This window comes from Hyaena hyaena, unplaced genomic scaffold (assembly GCF_003009895.1).
Source record: "Hyaena hyaena isolate Hyena2069 unplaced genomic scaffold, ASM300989v1 scaffold_74, whole genome shotgun sequence".
Classification (NCBI taxonomy): Eukaryota; Metazoa; Chordata; class Mammalia; order Carnivora; family Hyaenidae; genus Hyaena; species Hyaena hyaena.
The window spans coordinates 1,337,330-1,359,043 of NW_024080706.1; the positions used below are offsets into that span (position 1 = coordinate 1,337,330).

The following is a 21,714-nucleotide window of genomic DNA, read 5'->3' on the forward strand; positions in this document are numbered from 1 at the left end:
CTTCTTCCATTCTCTTTGATCCCATTGGCTTACTCTGGAATATCTCTTTATCGATTTTTCAGAGGCCTGCATGAGAAAATGGAAGTGAGTGTATTCACTATTCTCTCTATCTGGAAATCCAGGAGTAGATCTCAGTGTTTAAAGAACTAATACATTATGATATCTTGTTTAGTGTGAGATATATATGGGCCACACACTTACTATAGAAAATTGAACTTTCTCCAGAAGGAGACCCTCGAGTGATAGAAGTCCACATAATTGATTTTTCTTTTTAGAAAAAATAAGATGAGTATACAGCTTCGGTCACTTCAACACTTTTAGCCTGGTGGTTCTAAATTACTCAGACAGCCAGATAATCACAGCTTTGCCCCTCCCAGATGTCCATTCCCTTTAAATCAGAGAATCCTGAGTCCATTTCGTTTAGCCTTTTAATAGTAGCCTTTTAGTATTTTCCAATAAGTGCTTTCAACTGGGCAATATACATATGCTTTCCTCATTACTACTTGTCCATCAATAAATATACAAAAATCAGTGGAAGGGTGTGCTGTGAAAAATCAAAGTTACAATGGTCACTGTACATGCATGAACAACGAGCTATTCTTCTAAAATGCAACACAAACAATGTATAAAAGGGCATACCTATTACATGAAGTTGAATGGACCCCATTATTCTTAAGTACACTTGATATTTCTAGAGAAGTCAGAGATTCCTTTCTCTCCCTCCTCTGCTGTACCAGCATTGAATAAACATTGGCTACGTAATCAATTCTTGGCATCATAGTCTCAGTGTAAAACTTTGAGATGTTCTGCTGGAGAAATCCATTCAGCCAGGCTAGAAACTGCAAAATGTGGATATTAAGGTGTCCCATTGTATTTTTCACCCAGTGTTAATTTAAAGGCAGCTCCCAGGAGACACAGTAGATTTACAATTGTAGGAAAAATTGCATCTTAAGCTCTCAGCTTAATGGGAGAGAATATATCGTATTCCACAACTTCAGGCAATATCGCAGGGGTATTGAAGCCAAGGAATGAAAGCTCTAGACCTATCCCATTCCTAGCTTGAAAACACAGAAGTAAACCCAAGTAAGGAATACAATAATAATAAAAGAAAAGATCATATTTAATTCTAAAATGAAATAGAAAACAATTGCTTTTCTTAGCCTATTTGTTGGAAAGATCTGGAAAAGGAAAACCATCTCTAGCTGTGAGACTTTTAACACTCTCCACGGTCTGAAGAGAATGTGGGAACAGGTAGAGCCAGCTGTAGCTTTCCTGCACCTGATCCTGGAGTGGCTAAAGAGATGGGGTGAACCTGTCTGAAGACTGTGCTTTTGGAAAGCAGGGAGCACTTGAACACTAGTGGCTGCGACAACAGAGTGGCTATATGTCTGTTTCTTTTCTTCCAACTTGAAGATAAAAAGAAAACCAGACAGCTGTATATGGAACTGACCGATTATGTTCACATGGGAGAAGGGAGAATGGAAATCGGAAATGAGTGCAGGAAGTGGGCATCGCTTTTAAAAATAGATCCTTCATAATCACCCCGCGTATAAATCCAGCCCTGACTTATGTGGAAGCTATTTTCTTCTCCTTCCTCTCCTTCCTCTCCCTCCTCCCCTTCCTCCTCCCCCCTCTTCCTCCTGTTCCTCTTCCTCTTCTTCTTCTTCTTCTCTTCTCTCTCTCTCATTCTCTCTCCCTTTCTGTCTTAGAAACGTTGCCAGTTAAACATATCAATTTACACAACAGATGACTTTCTGTGGGAGCATAAGGCAAGAGGTCCCATTTTATAAAAGCCCTTACTTTATAGATTCAATTTCTTCTATTACAAATCACCTTTGGAAGTTCCAGGACCAATGAGACCTTCTGAACTTATGAATAAAGACCACCAAGCAAGAAAAAATCCCTATTATTGTCCTATGTGGTCACACACCTGCCTATCTAGTGCTAATATTCCAATGGTGGGAAGCCCTGTAACCTTGTAAGCAACTTCCCAGGCACTTGACTTATCATGAGTTGTAACTGCATCAGGGGCAGACAACTGGATTGTTAGAGTATAAACAAATAACAGTCATAAAAATACTCAAACAGGATCTACACAACTCCCTCCCTTCTTCCCCAACCTGTGCTAATCAGCTGGCGACTGTCTATACTCTCTTTCATGTCCATTGACCTCTCTTTTTACTATAAGAGATCAAAAGATACTTCCATATTGCTTTTGGACATCACTTGGCAGGGTGTCTATGAAATGGGGTGCCACAAATGGTAGATCATGTGATGTAATGTCACTTTTCACAGCCTTTTCAGGGCAGAGAACTGATGGCCATTAAAACATAAAGGCAACTGAAGCTCCTCCTTTCCTAATTCTAATGCTCAGACAGGAGAAAGTTTTTGGAGCCTCAGAAATAACAGAGCACTGTCTTCTTTGATGTTCCTTGAGATTTGGTTGATTGAACCTGAATGGGGGCTTAGTGGCTCTGAGATGAAGACTTTCAAGGAGGACCTTCTCACATCTTTCTGATGAGTTTATGAGAACCAGACCTTGCTGGTTAAAAAAACCTAAAGGATCACAGCACAAAGGGTTATGGTGGAAGAAGTATAGATGTTTATTATGAACAGCTGAAACCCTTTATGCCTCTGACAAAGTAACCAAAAAAAAAAAAAAAAAAAAAAACCATACTGATCAAAGGACCTCCAGGGTTTAATATTTCAAAAACACAGATAAATAGCTTCCTACAGATAAATAGCTTCACCTTTTGGGTATTTCCCCAGAAGCATCTGAAAAATTTCCAGGGGGGGTCTGTAGAAGGGGATGTGTAACCAGTACATTCTGACCCCCTACCCCACTGGAAAGAAATGCCCAGGGAATGGGCTGCAGGAGAGGGGGATAAGGACCCAAATTTCCTCCCAGGGACCAATCCCCTTAGCCCTGAGGGATGTCCTTAGCAGGTGGCTGTTGCCTGGGAGGGGGAGTGGAAGGTAGAATGGGGATCAGGAAGATGTATTTGTGGCTTTTGTTAGAAGCCATCCATAGCATGCGCTAGGGGGATGGAGGCTTCTAGGTGGGAACTGGAACAGTCAAATTTTTGTGGATTATTAACTGGGCCCTCATTTCAGAAAGCAATGCTATTTTTATACATTGGACCCGACTTCAAAAAAAAACAAAACACAAAAACCAAAAAAGGAGTAGAAAATTTTATACTAAAAAAATATCCCCAATGAAACAATCAGTAGCACATTGCATCTGTGAAGTGTCCCAGCTCCTTGAATTGGTTACGTCTCCAATTGCCATTTCTTTCCAAGGTCACCTCGGCGTAGGTGTTACACCCCAATCTTCATGTCCACATTCTGCAGGTTCCGGGTCTCATCGGCTGTCATATACTGATCAGAGGTCACCGAGGACTCCTTGTTCACCAAGTGCACCATCTCCTGAGACTTGCTGGCCTCTCCATTGAGTCCGCTTGCCTTTCTCTCTTCCATTGCTCCATTACCGTTGTTGATCACCAGCTTTTTCTTCTGCCCGCACCTAGTGATTTAAAAAATCACGTGAGAAGGTGCTACGACTCAAGCCACCATTGTTGTCGTCACCACCATCACCATCACAATTGTCGATGGTCCTAGCATGTTTCATGTTACTGACTCTTGACCATCCATGCTTCTCAACGTGAGTCCTTAAACCAGCAGCAAAAGCATCCCCTGTGGGCTTATTAGAAAAGCAAATAATCAGCCTGACACCAGATGCACTGAATCAGAGAACTCCAGGAGTGGGTTTAATATCTGTGGTTTAAGAAGCCCGCAAGGGGGGATCTGATGCACACCTGAGTTCGAAAATCTGTGGTCACGGCTCTGGGAAGCCAGTGCTAGTATTGTTCCCCTCTTGCAGGTGAAGAGATCCTGAGGCTCAGAAAATTCAGTAAATTGCCCTAGTTATTCAGTAATAAAAGAATTGGGACTCCGGCCCTTCTGTGTCTGACTCCTAAGTTCTAACTCCCCTTCTCCATCCTACACGATGGCAACATTTGCCTTTTTTAGGCACTCTAGCAACTTCAGCAGACTTCGATGAACCACAAACGTGATGACTATAAATCATTCTGATTTGTGTATTCAACCAAGTCCATTTACTTCCTCTCCCCAGCGACACTTTGCTCACCAGGGTTCTGACTGCATGGACTTAGAAAAATGCAACATTTTTCTAGAAGTGTAAGGCCGTATTGATTTTCACTGGTTAACATTGGGTAACTTCCACATAACCCTGGACACAAGAGGCTTAACTACATAAGGCAAGCTGTTCACTGTTGCCGCGAGGGTTCTCAGTAACATGACTTAAGATTTGAATGCAGGAGGTCTAGTATGGAAGAGCATGACCTTGATCATGTCCCTGGGTCATAGCGTTGTTGTAGCATTTCCTTCCCCACCCAGCCTGATGCAATACTCCCTCTTTCCTGTAACACGATCCCTGCTGCACATCTAGAAGTCAGATTGCTTGATGGAAGCCAAGTTGCAGAGCCTCACAACTACAAGTGGGGTGGGGATGAGGGGCAGCAGGTTAGCATTTATTGGACACCTCCTGAATGCCAGGCGCTTTACATAAAATTTCATAAAGTCCTCTCAATAATCCCGCAATGCAGCTGTTATTCTAGTTACACAGCAGTGGAAACTGAGGTCCAGGGACGTTTAATAACTAGCCTAAGGTCACATAGCTAGTAAGACAGACAGAGTCAATATTCAAATCTACGCCTTTATGACCAGAAGCCTGGGCTCTGCCCAGCTCTATTCATGCTGCCAACCATCTGGAGATTTGGAAAGAGTATGAAGTCGGAATTGTTCACTTTGCCGCTGGAGGTTTGGAGTTGTACAGACAAAGCCTCTATTATTCATGATCATGGGCCACTCCCTCTAGAACTGCCAAGGCCATAAACTTTAATCTCTTATTTGGGGAAATAGAAATTATACCTTCTCAACAGGAGGTAGATCCTGTCTCCTCTGGCATGATGTGTGCTTGACGAGGGGCAGAGGGAGGGTTGCTTGGACTTTGGAGCAAATCTGTGGGGCTGGGCCTTGTGCAGTCCACATACACAAGGGTAGGGGCTTGATTTTGAGACCTTCTTGCTATGTGACCTGGGGCAGCTCATTTAACCTCTCTGAGCTTCAGTTTTCTTAACAGTAATAGCAGGCTGTTAAGAGTACCAATTTCACAGGTTTGTGGAAAGCTTTTGAAACAAAGCCCAGCATTGATGCACGAGTCCCTTATTGTTATTATTTGTTGCTCTTACTAAATAGGCGAGGAAGCTAAGGCCTTGGATAAACACTTAGGACAGAATCTGGAACACAGAAAATTTTCGAGAAGCCCTGGCTGTCGCTGTTCATATAACCAGAGCCATATGAGTCTGGGTTTTACTTGTTTCTTCTGGCTGCCTCCGCCTAGTTGTTATATTTACTCTGAAGCGACCCAGAGGGCTGAAGGTGGGAGTCTGCTTGCATTATTTTCAGTTCTCCACTGGTATCTCAGGTGCTCTTTGGAGGGAAGGTGTCTAATTAAAGCAATTCCCATTTGCTGACCTAATGGGTGATTTTGAAGTTGAATCAAATATTGTAGGAAAGTGATTAATAATTGTAAAAAACGGTGCATGGGTGGGAGTTAAGGATTCATGTTAGTTAGTCTAAACAAAGCTGATTTATTTATTTATTAGAGAGAGAGGGAGAGGGAGAGAGAGAATGAGCTGGGGAGGGGCAGAGAGGTGGGTAGGGACAATAGGAACCAAAGCAAGCTTTATGCTGACAGCAGAGAGCCTGATGCAGGATTCAAACCCATGAACCGTGAGATCATGACTTGAGCCAAAGTCAGACACTCAACCAACTGAGCCACCCAGGTGCCCCTAAACAAAGCTGATTTTAAAAGTGGGTAACACCAGAGCTGTAGGGCTCAGAAATATTGTGCTTGTGTCTGTTCTGTCCCTCGTTTCCCTTGATTTATGTGGCTCTGTTATCTGAGTTCTTCCAGGAGGACAGGATGATTCTCATAAATAACTAGTCCTTTTTTAAAAACTTACTACATCACCGGTTTATTTCAGAAGGATGGAACGCAGAAGCCTGATGGGAGACTGCATAGGGCGAGGTTTGGGAAAAGGGTGGGCACTTCCGTGCCTCCCTAAGAATGCCATTCTCTCAAAATCTCCACTGTTCACCAACTCAGAAGCATTAGTAAGTACTCTAAAAAGACAAGTTCTAATTTTTTCATTCTTAGTTCTATTTCAGAAAGAACACTGGAGCTGAGGGGACTTCAGAGGTCATCCAGCCCAACCCCTTCATTAGGTAAACCAGAGACTGAGTCCAAGAAGTCAAGGGTATCGTCTGAGGCTACACCACTAGGTACAGCAGCAAACAGAGTATCTGCAACTTAGATTTTCTGACCGTAAAGGTCAGAGATCTCTACAGAATTGCATCCTCACCCTCATCTTCCCTCTCCTTAAATCTCAGGCATCAATCCACTGACCAAACAGTGACCACGAGATGTGAAAGGAGCCATACTTGGGTCTTACCAGGAGACAGTGGACAGGCTGGGTGGAGTGAGAACCCAGGTAACACGCATTTAGGGCATGGAGGAATTTATCCTGAAAGATTCAGGGGAGTAACTTAACAACTGTTCTTATGTCTCTTCCACCTGACAGACCTTAAAGATATTTAGAGATTTATTTCACCTTGTCTTAGTGCTGTGACATTCAATATGGTAGCCACTAGCTAACGGTGGCTACTTAAATTTAAAACCAATTGAAAGTAAACAAGGTTAAAAATTCACTCTTCAAACTAGACACATTTCAAGTGCTTAGGAGCCACCAGTGGTTAGTGGTCATGTGTCAGGGCAGATGTAGAACATTTGCATCATTACTGGAAGTTTCATTGGACAACTTTGTTACCGAGGACAGAACGAGGCTGTGTGGATGCAGACTGCAATGCGCTTGCCTGTAGCCTGAGAGAAGGAAGGCATTTCTAAACCATGGAGCTTTCTAGAGGGGACCTACTGGCCTCTGGGTTTTACAGAGAAGGTGGTTAGTCCCATGATGCTGACAGCCGGTGAAGGCCTTTTCTGCACAGTCCGGAGACAATCATCCTTGAATCATTTCTGTTTTGAGAAACCTTGTCTTGTAAGGGCCTCTTATTTCTTTCCCTCCTCTTCATACATGTCAGATCAATTCTTTAAGAGAAAGACACCTAACTTCTGTTGGGCCCCATCCAATATCTATCAACCCAACTGACTCCTCAAACAATTGTTTGCTCTTAAGGAAAATGAAGTAGGATTTCCATTGGAAAGCCGATATTCAAGGAGTCCGGTTACACGAGCAACAGCAAGGAAAGAGGATGTGGGGGTGGGAAAAGCTGAAGAACTAATTAGGACCCCTAAACTGGCATCTTCAGGAGGCGTGACCCATGGATCACTTTGTCATGGAGGCCCGTGATCAACTCTGGCAGGCCAATGTCAGTAACTGCTTTTCCACTTTCATCTTTTAACCAAAATTCATACACCTGGACCTGGCACATGGTATGTTCTCAGTCAGCTGACTCAGACCCAGCAAGGCAATACAGCTGCTAAACCTTAAGGTTCTCTGGAACGGGATGGCGCCCTTTGCCCTTTCAGCTTTTAGTCTTCTCTTCCTCGCTAGCACCCTGTCATAGGAGCTACTCTAAAGGTATCTGCTGAATACACAGAAGCCTGTCACAGGCCTTTATTTTCCACCAGACTTTCTTTGATGAAAACAGGATTCTGGCTTTCTCTAAAATGCAACGTTCAAAGCAGAAAGGCCCCAGCCTTTTAAGAGGATTAGAAATGGACTTGAGGCTTTAGAAACTCAGCACACATTAAGGGGCCCGTGCAGCCGTTAACCACCCTCTAGCTGCGTGGCAAATCTGGTTTAGATTATCAAATCAGGACATAGTAATTTACGGGTCCAAGCAGCTACTTTCCCGGTGAGATACTCGCTGTGCCGGATCCCGCGTGTCCCTGTTTGCCTGTTGCTAGGGTGACTACTGGTCTTGGGACGAGGGGAAGGGCAGCCGAGGGGCCCCTTTCTGCAGCTGACATGATGGGAGAGACATGTGAGCTGGCCAGCCCCCATGCACGGCCTCCAGCTGCTCTCGGAGACAGCTGAGATGTGTCTCTGAGGAATCTCCCACATGGACAGCATCTGGGGCGGCGTTTCCATGGAGACACGCGCAAAGCTGTATATGTGTGTATGTGAGCAGAAGGGGTCCAGTCTAGGCCCTGGAACAAAAGGACTCATTTCCAACAATGGGAAATTCATCTTTAATTGAGCAAAAGTAATCTAAGAGAAAACACGAAGGCTGAGGGAGAGCATAAAGACTCTTTGTAAGGGCTCCCTCAAGTCACATTATTCAAATTCAGCACACCAAATCTCTTTCCATTTAGTCAGGAGAGGCTTCTAGGAGGTCTTTTCGGGTTTTTTTTTCCCCCTAGTGTTTGTTCCTTATACAATTGGCTATCGTGAGTAATTTTTGTTATTATTCTCTCAAAGGTACAGATAGAAACAGCTATTGACTTTAATATAGCGCTTTTATGAACTTGTACCAGGGTAGGGTGACATTATTTGATTTCCTCAGACAGAGATACTGCATAGGCTGCACATGGCAATTGGATAAGCTATTTGTTGCTTTACATTCTAGCATTTTCTCCAGGTCTTCTACCCAAGCTAGGGGCATTTTCTGGCCTGTTAGATGATCTAGTGATATAATAAAGGCAGCTGTACTTGGAAATAAGATTCTTATACCATATAAGGAGCAATCTCAAGGGACATTTACAGAAAGTTTAATGTTCCTCTACATATGACCAGGGGAAAATAATGCATCTTTAGAGCATCTTGAGCAGGAAATTTAGACTTGTACTTACAGGGTATTATGTACCCTGTCAAAATTCATGTCCTGAATTTTGCTAGAATGACTATATTCCTTCATTTCACTTTAGGTGGTTATTTCTGGAGCCTGGTCACAGCTCAATCAGGTATGTGTATTATTTAAATAACTTCCAGCGTGAGAGGCCTTGGTTGAGTTAGGGAGAGAGAGGGACCTCTGAGGATACGCAAACAGCCCACATGCTGTTTGATTGTCTTTATTCAGATGTTTTTAAGGAAAATTCTTCATCATTTCATAGAATGTCGGGGGAGCTCTTCCTACTCAATCACCCAAATCCTTTCAACTATAGTTCCCAGAAAATAGAAAATGGTATCATTATAAATAACAACCACCACAACAAAAACAAAAACAATAAAAAAAATCACAGAAATCCAATGCCTATTTTAGGTGAGCGTTCTAGAAGGTTCCGTGGGCTTTAGACAGGCTAAAGAAGATAACCAATTCCTAGATCTTTATACAGTGAGTTTTGCAATGTGGATGCACTTACTAAGTATTGTTTAATCAATCAATGAATGAGTACATACTCTTATGCGTTCCCAGTGAGATATTTTATAACTTTCATCAGATGGAATCCTCAAGGGTTTAACCCTGAAAAATTAAGAATCTCAAAAGATTCCACACAATTTAGAAGTGGTGGTCCAAATAATCACAGTGTCTGTTTTATCTAAAGAACGTGCAAAAGCAGGCTTCTTAAAGTGTGCAGGAATCCCTGGGATCTTGTCAAAACACAGACTCTGATACAAGACATCTGGGTAGGGCCCAAGATTCTGCATTTCTAGCAAGATCCCAGAGTGTTGCGGTCCCTGGATCCAGTCGCTACACTCTGAATAGTGAGGACATAAAGCCCAGCATTTATGTGACGTCCTTTCAAAGGCCCCAAGGTGCATCCCCTTACCTTCTTCGACTGTTGACAGCAATGCAGACGGCAAGAATCAAAGCCAAGGCCAGGAGGGAGGCCAAGATGATGAGCCATTCTGGTGAGAGTGAACCAAAAGACACCTGTGAGCTTAGGAAATACACTTCATAAAAACAAAAATGCACTTGATAAATTGACCTGGTCCAAACAAGAACTACACTCAGCACCACAGATGAGTCTGGCCAAACGGCCCCGCCAACTGGCCGATGATACTAGAACAATGCTGCTATAGGTGTCTGCCCAACAGGCCTCTTGTTTTAAACTTCTATCTCCAGTCAGAATTTTCAAGTTCCTCCAGAAGAGGTGAATGTCCAAAAAATCATAGAATGGCCTGCAGAAACTTCTGTGTAATGCCTTCTGTGTGATATTATTATGCAGACTAAAGGACATGTCCTGAAAGGTTTCCCTTGAAAGGAACATTTTTCTCTTATATAAGAATATCCACCTTACATTTTATGAAGAAACAAAAAGGGGACCATGTACTTAATGGGTGGAAAAAGGACACCCGCGGAGGTCTGAACTTATGCACATTCAACGGAGCGGGGTGGTGATTAGGCAAAACTCGTCCTTCCAAATGCGCCTACTTTCAAGCCAGCAGTCACACTCCCTGGAATTTATAGCACCTCAGTATTAGTTATGAAGATGTTTATAATAGTGCAAGTTGGAAACGACCTAAAATAATAGTAAGGGTGGGTGCCTGGGTGGCTCAGTTGGTTAAGTGTCCGACTTCGGCTCAGGTCATGATCTCATGGTTCGTGGGTTCAAGCCCCATGTAGGGCTCTGTGCTGACAGCTACCTCACAGCCTGGAGCCTGCTTCAGATTCTGTGTCTCCCTCTCTCTCTGACCTTCCTCTTCTCACACTCTCTCTCTCTCTCAGAAATAAATAAAACATTAAAAAATTTACAAAAATAAAGTAATAGTAAGTGATCAATTAATGAGGGTATGCGCACTGTATTCTGGGCTGTGATAACTGGAGAAAGATATTTAATGACACTGGAAACCTGATGGGCAACCAGCTGGGAGTGGCGACTTACTGCACAGCACACATGCTGTAATTACATTTTTGTGTAGAAATTACATTTTTAAATGCTGGTAAGGACATAAGTGAAAACAGTAACCATATTTCTGGATGGCGAGGTAGATAAGAAATGATTTATATTTTTGTCCTTTGGTGTGAATTTTCTAAAATGTCTCCAGTAGTCCTGTGTCACTTGTGGGCCACCAAAGCCTTATATATGGGTCTCAAAATCAAGCTTTAATGGCACAAACACGTGACAACTTGAATCAATTCTCTTGCCAAGTGGGTTGTGTGTCCGTGCAATGAGCTCGAGCTCAAGAAGCAAGAAGGGTGAGGAGTCATCAATTGTCCGTTCGTCTTTGAGAGTCTTGGTTTTCCTCCTTGGACTCCTCTGCTTGACTGCCACCTGGTTAGGTGGCTTTGGGGAGGAAGGTGGAGTCAGGAGGCGGGGAGGCCAACAGGGGGTTCTTTTCTCTGGTCTTTTCTCTGGGAAGCCTCACATTCGCCCTAGCTAGGCTACTGCAAATTGCAGATCCCCACCCCCACGGCCCTTGCAGCCCACTCCCTCTCTCCCTCCACTTTCTCCTCTCTCAGCTGTGCTCAGGCAAGCCGAGGCAAGGGGGTGAGGTGCTTCCTACATTCTTCCCTTTCCCCGAGGGAGACTCCACTTGGAGGCCTCTGAAGAGGGGAAGGTTAAAAAGAGAATTTACAACCCTAGGAAAACCCTTTCTTCTTTGTAATCTACCTCTCCCACAAACCCCGCCTTAGAAATGCTCAGTTTTGAGCCCAAGTCAAATAAAGATTTTGCTTCAAGTGACTTAAATCTTGAAGTTCAGGAGAATCGGGTGTCCCAGCCACCTCACCGCGCAATGTGACTCATTTAGACACTTTCTTCTGTCTGGATCTGTAAAGACTGTCCCTTGAAAAGAAGCAGTTTGGGGATCGGAAAAATGTCTTTACTCCACCCCACACACATGGCCCTTATATCCCCTCACTGTCTGCAGTGTGAGAGGAAGGCTTCATGCTTTACCACCAACCCAGAAATCAAGGGGAAATGGCTGGGATGGGAAGGATCTGGGTACAGCATAAAGTCCGAGAGTCTGTCATTTGGTAAGGAAGCATTAGTTAACTAACATGCTACTTCTTTGGGATAGGCAGGGACTGTTCTGAATATTAGCTCATTCAATTTATGGGGCCCAGAGAAAAGAAAGTTTCATTCTTTCCTACTAAGTACTCTCATTCACCCTTTAGCTTACAAAGAATATGCTTTTCTTTTCTTTTTTTTTTTTTTTTTTTTTTTAGAGAGAGAGTGCACATGTGAGCGGGGGAAGGGCAGAGGGAGAGGGAGAGAGAATCTTAGGCTTATGCTGAGTGTGGAGCCTTCGGGGTTCGATCCTACGACTTGGGATCATGACCTGAGCAGAAATCAAGAGTTAGATGCTCGACTAACTGCGCTACCCAGGTGCCCCAAGAATGTGTTTTTGTTTCCTTTTTTTCTTTGGCTTTATAGATTGAAACGTACCTGGAATTTGAGGTTTCCGCGTAGGACCGGAGGTCGTGTTTGCCCTACCTTCATGACTCCCACTTGTGTGTCCTAAGGGGAAGAAACAACATCTCTCAACCCGAGTTTGGAATGCATGACCACGAGCTCCTTACAGAACAGCACACAGGGCCAACCTCTCTACCTTCTGCTCACTGTGGAGCTATTTATAGATTCAAGCCACTGACATTTATAAAGTGTTACATGAAAGATATCTCCCCAGAAACGTTGGTTTCATTAAGGATGAAGTCCGGAAGTGTTATTTTCATCAAGAACATGAGAATTCTCACCAGTGGTATGGCACAGTGTTTAAGAGCTTGGGCTCCTGAGCCGGGCAGCCCTGGGTTCGACTCCTACCTCCACCTCTTGCTAGCGATGCCTGTTGACTCAAGCTATGCATTCCAAATCTCAGTTTCTCATTCACAGAATGGGGATGAGAATAAAATCCACTTCACCATAATTTACAGAGGTTTAAAGAAGGGCACAAGGATGGGAATTGTGTGTAGTGGCTCCATTCTGTGTCTGATTTAGGACCTTGTTACTCAAAGTGTGGTCCCTGGATCAGCTACTCAAAGTGTGGTCCTGGACCAGCCACTCAAAGTGTGGTCCCTGGACCAGCTGCATAGGTGTCACACATGAGAGCTTGCTAGGAATATAGAATTTCAGGCCTCGCCCCCATTGAACTAGAATCTTCATCTTAACAAGATCCTTAAAGGATTTAATACCTCCAGAAATTCCAAAGCATCTAACAATTGCATGCAGTGTCTTCACAGACACAAACATAAATAATAAAAAATAAGGGTTTAGGAGACGGTGACCCTTTCTGTCTGGGGGAAATCACCCTAGGAGAGTCCCTGCTATTTATTATGTTATTGAAACATGCCTTTTCAGAAGAATAAATATTTTCTATCACTTCAAAACAAAACAGAGGAACAAACAAAACAGCTCCAACTGAAAGGAAGTGTCACAAGACAAAGCATCCACAAGTCTGAACGGGAGGCTCATCAAAATGAGGGAGTCATCGTGTTTTAAAGGAAACTTCTAAGGCATCGGTGAAGAGACCCACCTAAGTTAATGCTTTGTTTTTTGCTTGTGTTTTTTATGCTTCCTCCATTGCTTCAAAACAAAATTTGAAAATATCCCATGAAAATGAACTCCCCCCAATGGGGGACCCATTGCAAAATTCTCAAGTCCACCAAGGGAAGAGAAGAAAGTCATCAGGGCAGTCTGTTTGGCTAAGCATTTCAGGAAGATGGCCAGGCTTGAATTAAAGGAAGATTTCCACGGACAGTCAAACTTTAGACTGTGCACAGTGGACAGTGAAATCTTGACGACGGTGGTTATGTTGGAGAAGCTGACTCCTGGTTATGCAACCCGATGCTTTCGTTAAACTCGAAATGGAACAAAACAAATGCTTACTAGCCTTCTCACCATGCAACATACCTCCTGTCACTTTGACAGTGGCCTCGTTCGTACTTTACAAACTTGAGGAGTCCAGGGTGCTTTTCCTGGCTGAGTCCTTGGTCACTGGCAGGTTTTCACCTGCACAGGTGAGAGGATGTGGGCCATGTACCCTGGAGATCTCTGGGCTTGAAATCCATGTAAGTGGTGCAGATACTCACGCTGGTCTTTCTCTGACTCACGGCAGCCTTTGATATTTGAAAAAGAGGCCACTAATGGATCTTAATCTCTTTATTTTGGCTTTCAAAAAAAGTGCTCCCAGCAAGGAAAGATCGGGGTGTGTGTACAACAAGATGAAACCTCCTACTTGAACAATACACACCTGCACAGGAGTCAAACAAAAGAGACTGCTCCCGCCCACCTGGTTCTCACTTCGAGCAAAAGCCAAAGAAGATGGACGAGATACAGCAGGCCTCACCTTGCACCCTAGTGGTGTGCAAACCCTGCTGGGGTAGGACTGGCCAGGAAAGCAAGTTCAGCAAAGAGGGACACCTGATGCTGTAATTTGGAGAGGAGATCTAACCTGAGACATGTGCATAGAGATCGTTCAACTGGCCCCAACTGTGAGAAAAACAGTCTTGGACAGAGCTTCTCGAACTTCAGTGCACACCTGGTGTGGGGGGAGGTCAGGTTAAGATGCAGGCCTTGTGCAGTAGGTCTGGGATGGCTGGGGACTCTGCATTTCCAACCAGCTCCTAGGAGATATCCCAGCGGCTGGTCCAAGGACCACACTTAGAGTAGCTAGGGTCTCTTGATTTTAGAAAGCATGGGTTTTACTAATAACTCCCTATCATTTCCAGGATTTTTTCATTTTCCTGATACCTCATGTTCTTCATTAGAACTCTGGGAGATAAATGAGGCAGGTATCCTGATCCCCTTTTACTAAGAAGGAAACGTAAAGGAAACTTGAAAAGGCTAACTTGCTAAATGCCCTACCCATGGAACCTAGAGAGCTTGAGACTTCGGTCTTTATTTTGGAAACATTTCTAATGAGCCCCCATATCCTGTGCTCTTACATAAAAGCCTTATTACCAAGGCACCATGTAAATATCAATCTTCATATCTGCTTTAAGTGTGTGAGCGTTTGGGCCAGCAGACAACCTTGGTCCCGACTTCACGAAGGATAGACCATGGTTCATATGGATTTACCTGGTTTTCATGGATCACTGGACTGACAATACCAGGGACACCGGTACTGGCAGAACCGTTCAGTGGTCCCAGCGTTTCTGGTCACAAGCAAACCTGCCTCATGTCAGACTTCTGTTGCCTGGAGTAATATTTCCAGGGGTATGATCTGAGTCATGGCAAACGTGTATCCATTTAATAATATATGCCTGGCAGTGATTATGGTCATTATGGAGTGCTTTCTCCAGAACAGGCCTACAGAGGCATTACGAGACCCCAAGGCTTGAAATCCGGCTCTACCACTCAACTCACCAGTCATGTCAACCCAGCCAAGGGACCTACCCTCTCTGAGTCTTAGTGTCCTTGTTTGTAATATGGGATGATAATAGTACTTACATAAGTCACAGGGTTTGTAGGATGATGAAATGTGGTAACATTAGATGAACCACACAACATTGTGGCTATTTGGTTGTTGACCTACAAAAATGGCAGCTTCCTATGGTCCGACCTAGCATGCATGAAGTGTTTAGAATGCCACTAGCACACAGTAAATTCTCAGTAAATGCTAGCTACAGTACCATGTTCTGGGGGTTATGCGAACTGCTTTACGCATCCTTAAGGTTTCCAATCCAGTAGGTCTGAGGTAGAGCCTGAGTATTTGTATTTCTAGTATGTTTCCTGGTGATGCTGATGCTGCAGGGATGGGGACAGCACTTTGAGAACTACTGCGTTGGAGAAAAGTCTTCCATGTGGAAGGATCAGGAAGAATTCAAGCCGGGTCTCAATTTAACATTGTACTATGCCAGATTAAGAACAATGGGTTTAGGAGGCAGAATGGTCTGGGCTCGATCCCAGTTCCTCCATATACTAACTGATGATATTGCTTAAGAGATTTGAGACTCAATTTCCTAATGATTAAGACTGGGATAATAATGTCACAGGGCATTGTTTTAAAGATTAAACGAGGAAATCCATGTAAAGCAGTTACCATAAGTCTCAGCCATGGTACTGGAGTTAGCATCATAATATTTTCGTTAACAGTGTGGTTTAGTAAGCACTGTCTGTGATTGTGATGCATAAGGAAGTCTGAGAACCACACTCTTCTTGAGACACTGACTCATACTTTATTAATCATCAGCGGCCTCGATGATGATAACAGTAAATTACTAAAGCAGTTCAAACTCACCTGCTGATTCTGATCCATGAGTGGTATGGGACCTCCCACTGGGGTGAACTGGTGAGTCCTGGTCTTCTGTAAGGAGCAATTGGAAAAGGATCATCACTGGGTGTTCCAGTTGACACTGCCATCTGCACTTCCTCACTTTGGCCTCATTAGACAATCCATTGCCAAGTTTAGTCTTTTAAAGGTCCCCAAAAAGCAATGGCAAAGGAGCCTCGAATGGCCCCATGGTACAAATCACTGTTCATTGCTTGACCCATTGGTGAGTAGGTGAGAGCTTTAATCAAAATTAAAGAAACTGGGACAGCACAGACCATCCAGGGTGACCACAGGAAGTGTAGTTTTGATAGAACTCTAATAACCATAATATTCTAACAAAAAGATTATGATGTCTTCTCAGGTCTGAGGTTGGAAGTTGATACTGTGTCTTTGAAATGAAGATGATATGCTTTGAATTACACAAATGTGATCACTGGGTATGGATGTACTCTCTGGCTCAGGGCACAAGCCGTTTAAGGAGATTTCTCTGAGGCAGGAAATAGAAAATGGTTTTGGTGTGCAGGAAAGGATCTTGGTGCTGAATTATGTAAAGATTCAAAGAGAAAGCTCAACTGCTTATTTAGAGAAAAAGTCAGAAGACAAATGAAAAAGGAATAAGGGGATAGCTAATATGTGAAAAATGTGGACCTGGTTATTAGAATATGTTCCCAAAAAAGCCAATATTTTTCAAAAATTAAATATGTATTTTCAACACCAAGAGTTAATATCATCTCATCTTCTCAATCTTCCATCAGCAAAAGGCTTTCAATTGAAACAAGCTTGTGAGTTCTAAAATCTGGATCCGCAGGTCAGGTCACGGAGTCAGCATATGGAAACCCCTGCTCGTCCCCCTCTTCCCCACACATTTCCAACACTACACGGGAATCTTAAAAAAAACCAAAGCAACAACAAAACAAAAACAAGACAAACAACAATAACAGAAAGAGACAATGGGATCATACAATGGCTGTAGTCATCCATTATGAAGATTACGGTAATCTGATCATCACCATTTCTTTGATTTGAGAAGGGAGAAATAGGCGACCTGTAATGTCTTGTATGATTGTACAGAGAAATCAGATTGCTTTGTTCCTTAGTTAGAATACCTGAAAATAGCATTTGCTGAAATGTCAACACAAGTAGCCCCAATGCCACCACCACCATCATCTCCACCATCACCACCACCACCACTACCACCATTATCTCCACCATTACCACCACCACCACTATCACAAGTGCAAATGTTTTTGTTCTTAATGTTAAGCATAAAGACTGAGAAAAACGTATGGGAAGAAATGAGCTTTATCCACGTGGTTTGGACGGAAACCAACCAAGGATGACAGTCGGATCACTTACTAATTATTTAATCCATGGAGGACCAAGAAAACTCTGACCATGGAATATAGAAGGACTCAGAATATGTGGATATCAATTTTGTAGAAAGAGTTTTATTTACTCACAAATAGGCTATATAATCCCCTAGGATACCATCACTGTTAAAGTTGCCATTTAAACTTTAAATTCACTCAATTGCACCACAGGCCTTCTTTTGCCAAGAGAAACCAGGCAGTGCTCTGAGATTCCGTTCTCTGGAGCAAAACTGACAGTGCTACTTGGATTGTTTAACGGAGGGCAGAACCATGGTGAAAAAAGAACCAAAGGGTGTAAGGAGCTTTGTCGTGCCAATATCACCAAAGCAAGTATTTTTAAAAACTACTTTTTTCCCGGAAGCTGTGTGGTGAGCAGCCCAGAGGAAAGAATCCAAGTACATGGCATTCAGAGTCTTATGTTCTCATATCAGTTACAGCCTCACAGATATCATCTGGTTCATATATTAGGTTCTCCTAAGATTTATTCTTTTGGGGGGGAAGGAGAGAAAGATATTGCTATAAGTAAGTAAGTAAATAAATAGATAGATAGATAGATAGATAGATGTGTGTGTGTGTTTATTTTTTAAATCGCAAATCTTTAATATAATTCAATGGTTGAATGGCAAGCGTACCAGGAGGAGCAATTTCAATTCTCATTTGTTAGCTGGGGGTCGTATTTCTAGTTCTCTTTCCTTCAGTGGAAGTTTCTTAATGCAAATGGAAGAACAAAGTGAGGGAGAAGCAGGGGAGACCATTATTTGAAAAAAGAAGTCTTCTTCTTTCAGGTCTGTGTCTAACTTAATTGAGTAAGTCATCCTTAGTCTTCTTGCCATTACAACAAGAGAAATCATGACTATTCATAATTAGTAGATTAAATCATAAAGTTTGAGGTGCAAATCATCAGTAGATTTAGCTACACACCCTTCACCAAAAGGAAAATTTGCTAGTCCATCACCAGCAAAGATAATAATTTCAGAGCAAAGATATTAGCATATGGCATTATTCACATTTCGGGTAAAACCTTACTAAACAGGTAGCATATTTTAGTTGAATCAAATGAAATTGCTAACATTTAACTACTAGGACCTATAAAAACATGGATTTCGTATGGTTCAAATTAGTATATCACAAGATTAAGAACAAAGAAAGAAATTCTACCATAACAACCAAGTCACAAAAATAAATGGAGATTGCACTGACAAATAAAAGCATTATTGACCTAAAATAAACCTAACATTATTTGCATTAGAATGATGACCTGTGATAAAAGCCATGCCCATGTCACAAATCAGCCTAATCACAGCCTACACAGAAAATGTCCCCCATAGTTTTCAAGTACACGTTGTTTCTCTGTAGAGAAATCAAGCCAGATAACAAATGGCCAAGTTACCTGAAAAGAAACGATCAACATTAGAGTTGGAATCTCCAGCAATATTAACTTCAGTGACTTCAGGAGCCCCCGTCTTAGCAGAGGTCACTGGGATGAGGGTCCTGTGTTCCCTTGTGGCTGGGGAGGGAGAAGTAAAACCTCCCACTGAAGTAGCTGAGTCTTCAGGAAGATGTCCACCTCTTCTTCCACCTTTGCCATCAGTCCTATCTGCGTGGAGGCGGAATCAATGATAAACCCACATTTGTAAGGCCACCACCCGTCTATCGGGTGCTTGTCTTCAGAAGGTGCAAATGCGACAAAAGCTTTCCACTTGTTATTCACGAAGCAAAAGACAGTGCACTTCCTTATACTGTTGAAGAGAAGCAATATTTTGCAATTGGCACCACCTGGACATCGATGGAGGCGATTTTGGTGATCCCCATACCCAGAAGAGTCATTCATTGCAATATCTGCCTGGATTTAATTAAAGTCAGGTTTATGTCACTACAACTAACTGTGACCTTGATGTCAATTCAGGCACTAGATAATCTTGAGCTCTTGCTCAGTTGGACCCATCTTTGATGAAGTGGAAAAAACACATCACTGAACTAAAAAGTAAAATCATGCTGCCTGCAAATGGGATAGCAAATGCAAGGTTCCAAAGACCTGATGCTTCGATTATTCTTTCTGTTGCCATAAGGGCACTCCTTCTTAGTCACCAGCACCATGGATTTATGTCCAGATGATGAATGGCAAAATAATATTATTAATGAAAGGGAAATAGAGAGTGATAGAATTCAGACCTTTATACCATTTACAAATCATATATAAGCAAGATGTCATTTTAAAACCACACCACTAATTCTACAGCTTAAGAAACCTGACCTTTACGATTATGATATAGAGTCTGCACTCAGTGTAGATACAATAGCTTCTAAGAGGTCTACAAAGCAGAAAAATCAAAGAACCATCACCAGCCACACCTTCTGATCAGAAGGAACAGCACAGCAGCAGCCAACTGATACGCTTCCACCAAAGACACTGAAAACACATCCATAATTAATTGATTTGTATCAAGAGTTGGAGCCAACCCGGGCTTTACAATCCTTACTGCTGGATATTGGAGTAGAAGTCATTGGATGGTCTTTATCTTCTTCCCAGCCTCCATGTGATGCAGAGAAGCTCTGAGTATTACTCTGTTCTGTTTCAAGGAGGGATGAGTCCAGCATTAATTGGGAGCCATGAAACAAATCCTGTTATCTGCTGACAGGGAGGATCTAACCATAGCAAGGTTGCATGGGTCGATGCGGAGGAATACAATAGTTCACGTACACCATTCTCTCCTGATTGATAGGGATGTATAACAGGACTCTGTTTTGTCCTTAAGTGGCTCCTAAACACTTCTTTTTTCAATGTAATCAACAAAGACAAAGTGCCAAAGTGAAGCCTGAATCAAGACTTTGCCCACCCTCGAACATCCCGGCCCACGTCGCTCAGGAAAACCAGAGAACACAGAGACAGGGGAAAAGGAATGGTTGAATTCCAGTGCTTCCATAAATGATCAAGAGCACTTAACTGCAGCTCAAGAAGTACAACTGTACGGAAATAAATATCATGGAAGCATGTAGTCTACTTCTAATGACAACAAAGGGAGAAGCTCTAGAATCTAGAATAACCTGCTCAAGTAAGTCAGATCAAATGTACACAAAGAAATACTTCAGTAGCTTCTAAAGAATATTAAATTAAAGTTACCATTTTTACTCTATTAGGTTTTGATCTTGTGTGTGAGTGGGGATTCTCATCACTGCACTCCACTAAAATTCTCACACGCTTGCCTGGGCAAACACAGGACCTTCACTGACAGATATCAATTTGAGGTTGAACCATTGCCCATCTCTGAAATCACTTGGGATTGCTTTGAGTTGATTTCTTTTGTGTTCTTCTATGAAAGGTACTGACCTCTGAGTTACAGGTGCAGGCATTCCCTAAACCACAACCATAAGCCATGTCCATCACCAAGCAAATGTTACAAACCAGGAGAGAGACATTCACCAAATCCCAATCCCGATATCAGAATACAAGTCAGCAGGGACATAAAGTGGAAACACAAGACCATTCTTAGGCTTATCTCCATCTCCTTTGATACTTAACACTGTACTACACACATTGTTGGTGATTAACACACGCTTGCTGTTTTCCTTTGCCTAGAAGGGCTCACATGAAGGACTCTACCCATTATGTGTAGCAAGCAGTGAAATGAATTTCTAGATTCTGGGTTTCTTTTGTATTCTGTGAAGAAATTGTGAATGATTTCAGGCAGATCTCTAGGATAGCCCTATCCATATAGTGGAGATTAAGACTCTTGAGGAGTTGAACATTGTTTCTACCAGATGGTTAGCAATAGGAAGAGATATTGGCAAATATTCCTCTTCTGTTCCAAGGTCCGGTCACCTTTGTTAATTGTCAACAACATGCCTTGCCCCTCTTCTGTGGCCTGCTGTGATTTCCCTACTCTCTACGATTATCCAGCCCCAAATTATCTTTTCAGAATCATGAAAGCAGCCCTACACCTCTTCTGCCTTGACTGGAGGAAGGATGGGAACCATAAGGAGATGGTTGAAATATACAGAAACCACCGTCTTAGCCGTGGTCTTGGGTTTCACTCAAGTAACTATTTAGAGAAAGAAAATCAAGTGGAGCTGAATCCCACCACCAGTTTATTTTCCTTAAGATAAAGCCATTGAGTATGGAAGTCACCAAGAATGAGGGAAAAATC

The 21,714-nt window shown here is 42.7% G+C and overlaps 1 protein-coding gene across 4 annotated transcripts in view; it reads right to left on the minus strand.

Annotated features, from left to right (window-relative positions):
* Positions 1-410: 410 nt before the first annotated feature.
* CD44 (CD44 molecule (Indian blood group)) overlaps positions 411-21,714 on the minus strand; it is an 89,581-nt gene continuing 68,277 nt past the window's right edge. For 2 of the 4 annotated variants that reach the window (XM_039233343.1, XM_039233344.1), the window contains 6 exons: positions 20,050-20,139; positions 18,960-19,166; positions 16,167-16,232; positions 12,377-12,448; positions 9,815-9,893; positions 411-3,523 (listed from right to left, as the gene is read on the minus strand). In XM_039233343.1, the coding sequence (XP_039089274.1) occupies positions 3,319-3,523; positions 9,815-9,893; positions 12,377-12,448; positions 16,167-16,232; positions 18,960-19,166; positions 20,050-20,139 (719 nt within the window). In that variant the 3' untranslated portion in view covers positions 411-3,318. The remainder of the gene's footprint in view (positions 3,524-9,814; positions 9,894-12,376; positions 12,449-16,166; positions 16,233-18,959; positions 19,167-20,049; positions 20,140-21,714) is intronic. The other 2 variants (XM_039233345.1, XM_039233346.1) reach the window with 2 other exon arrangements.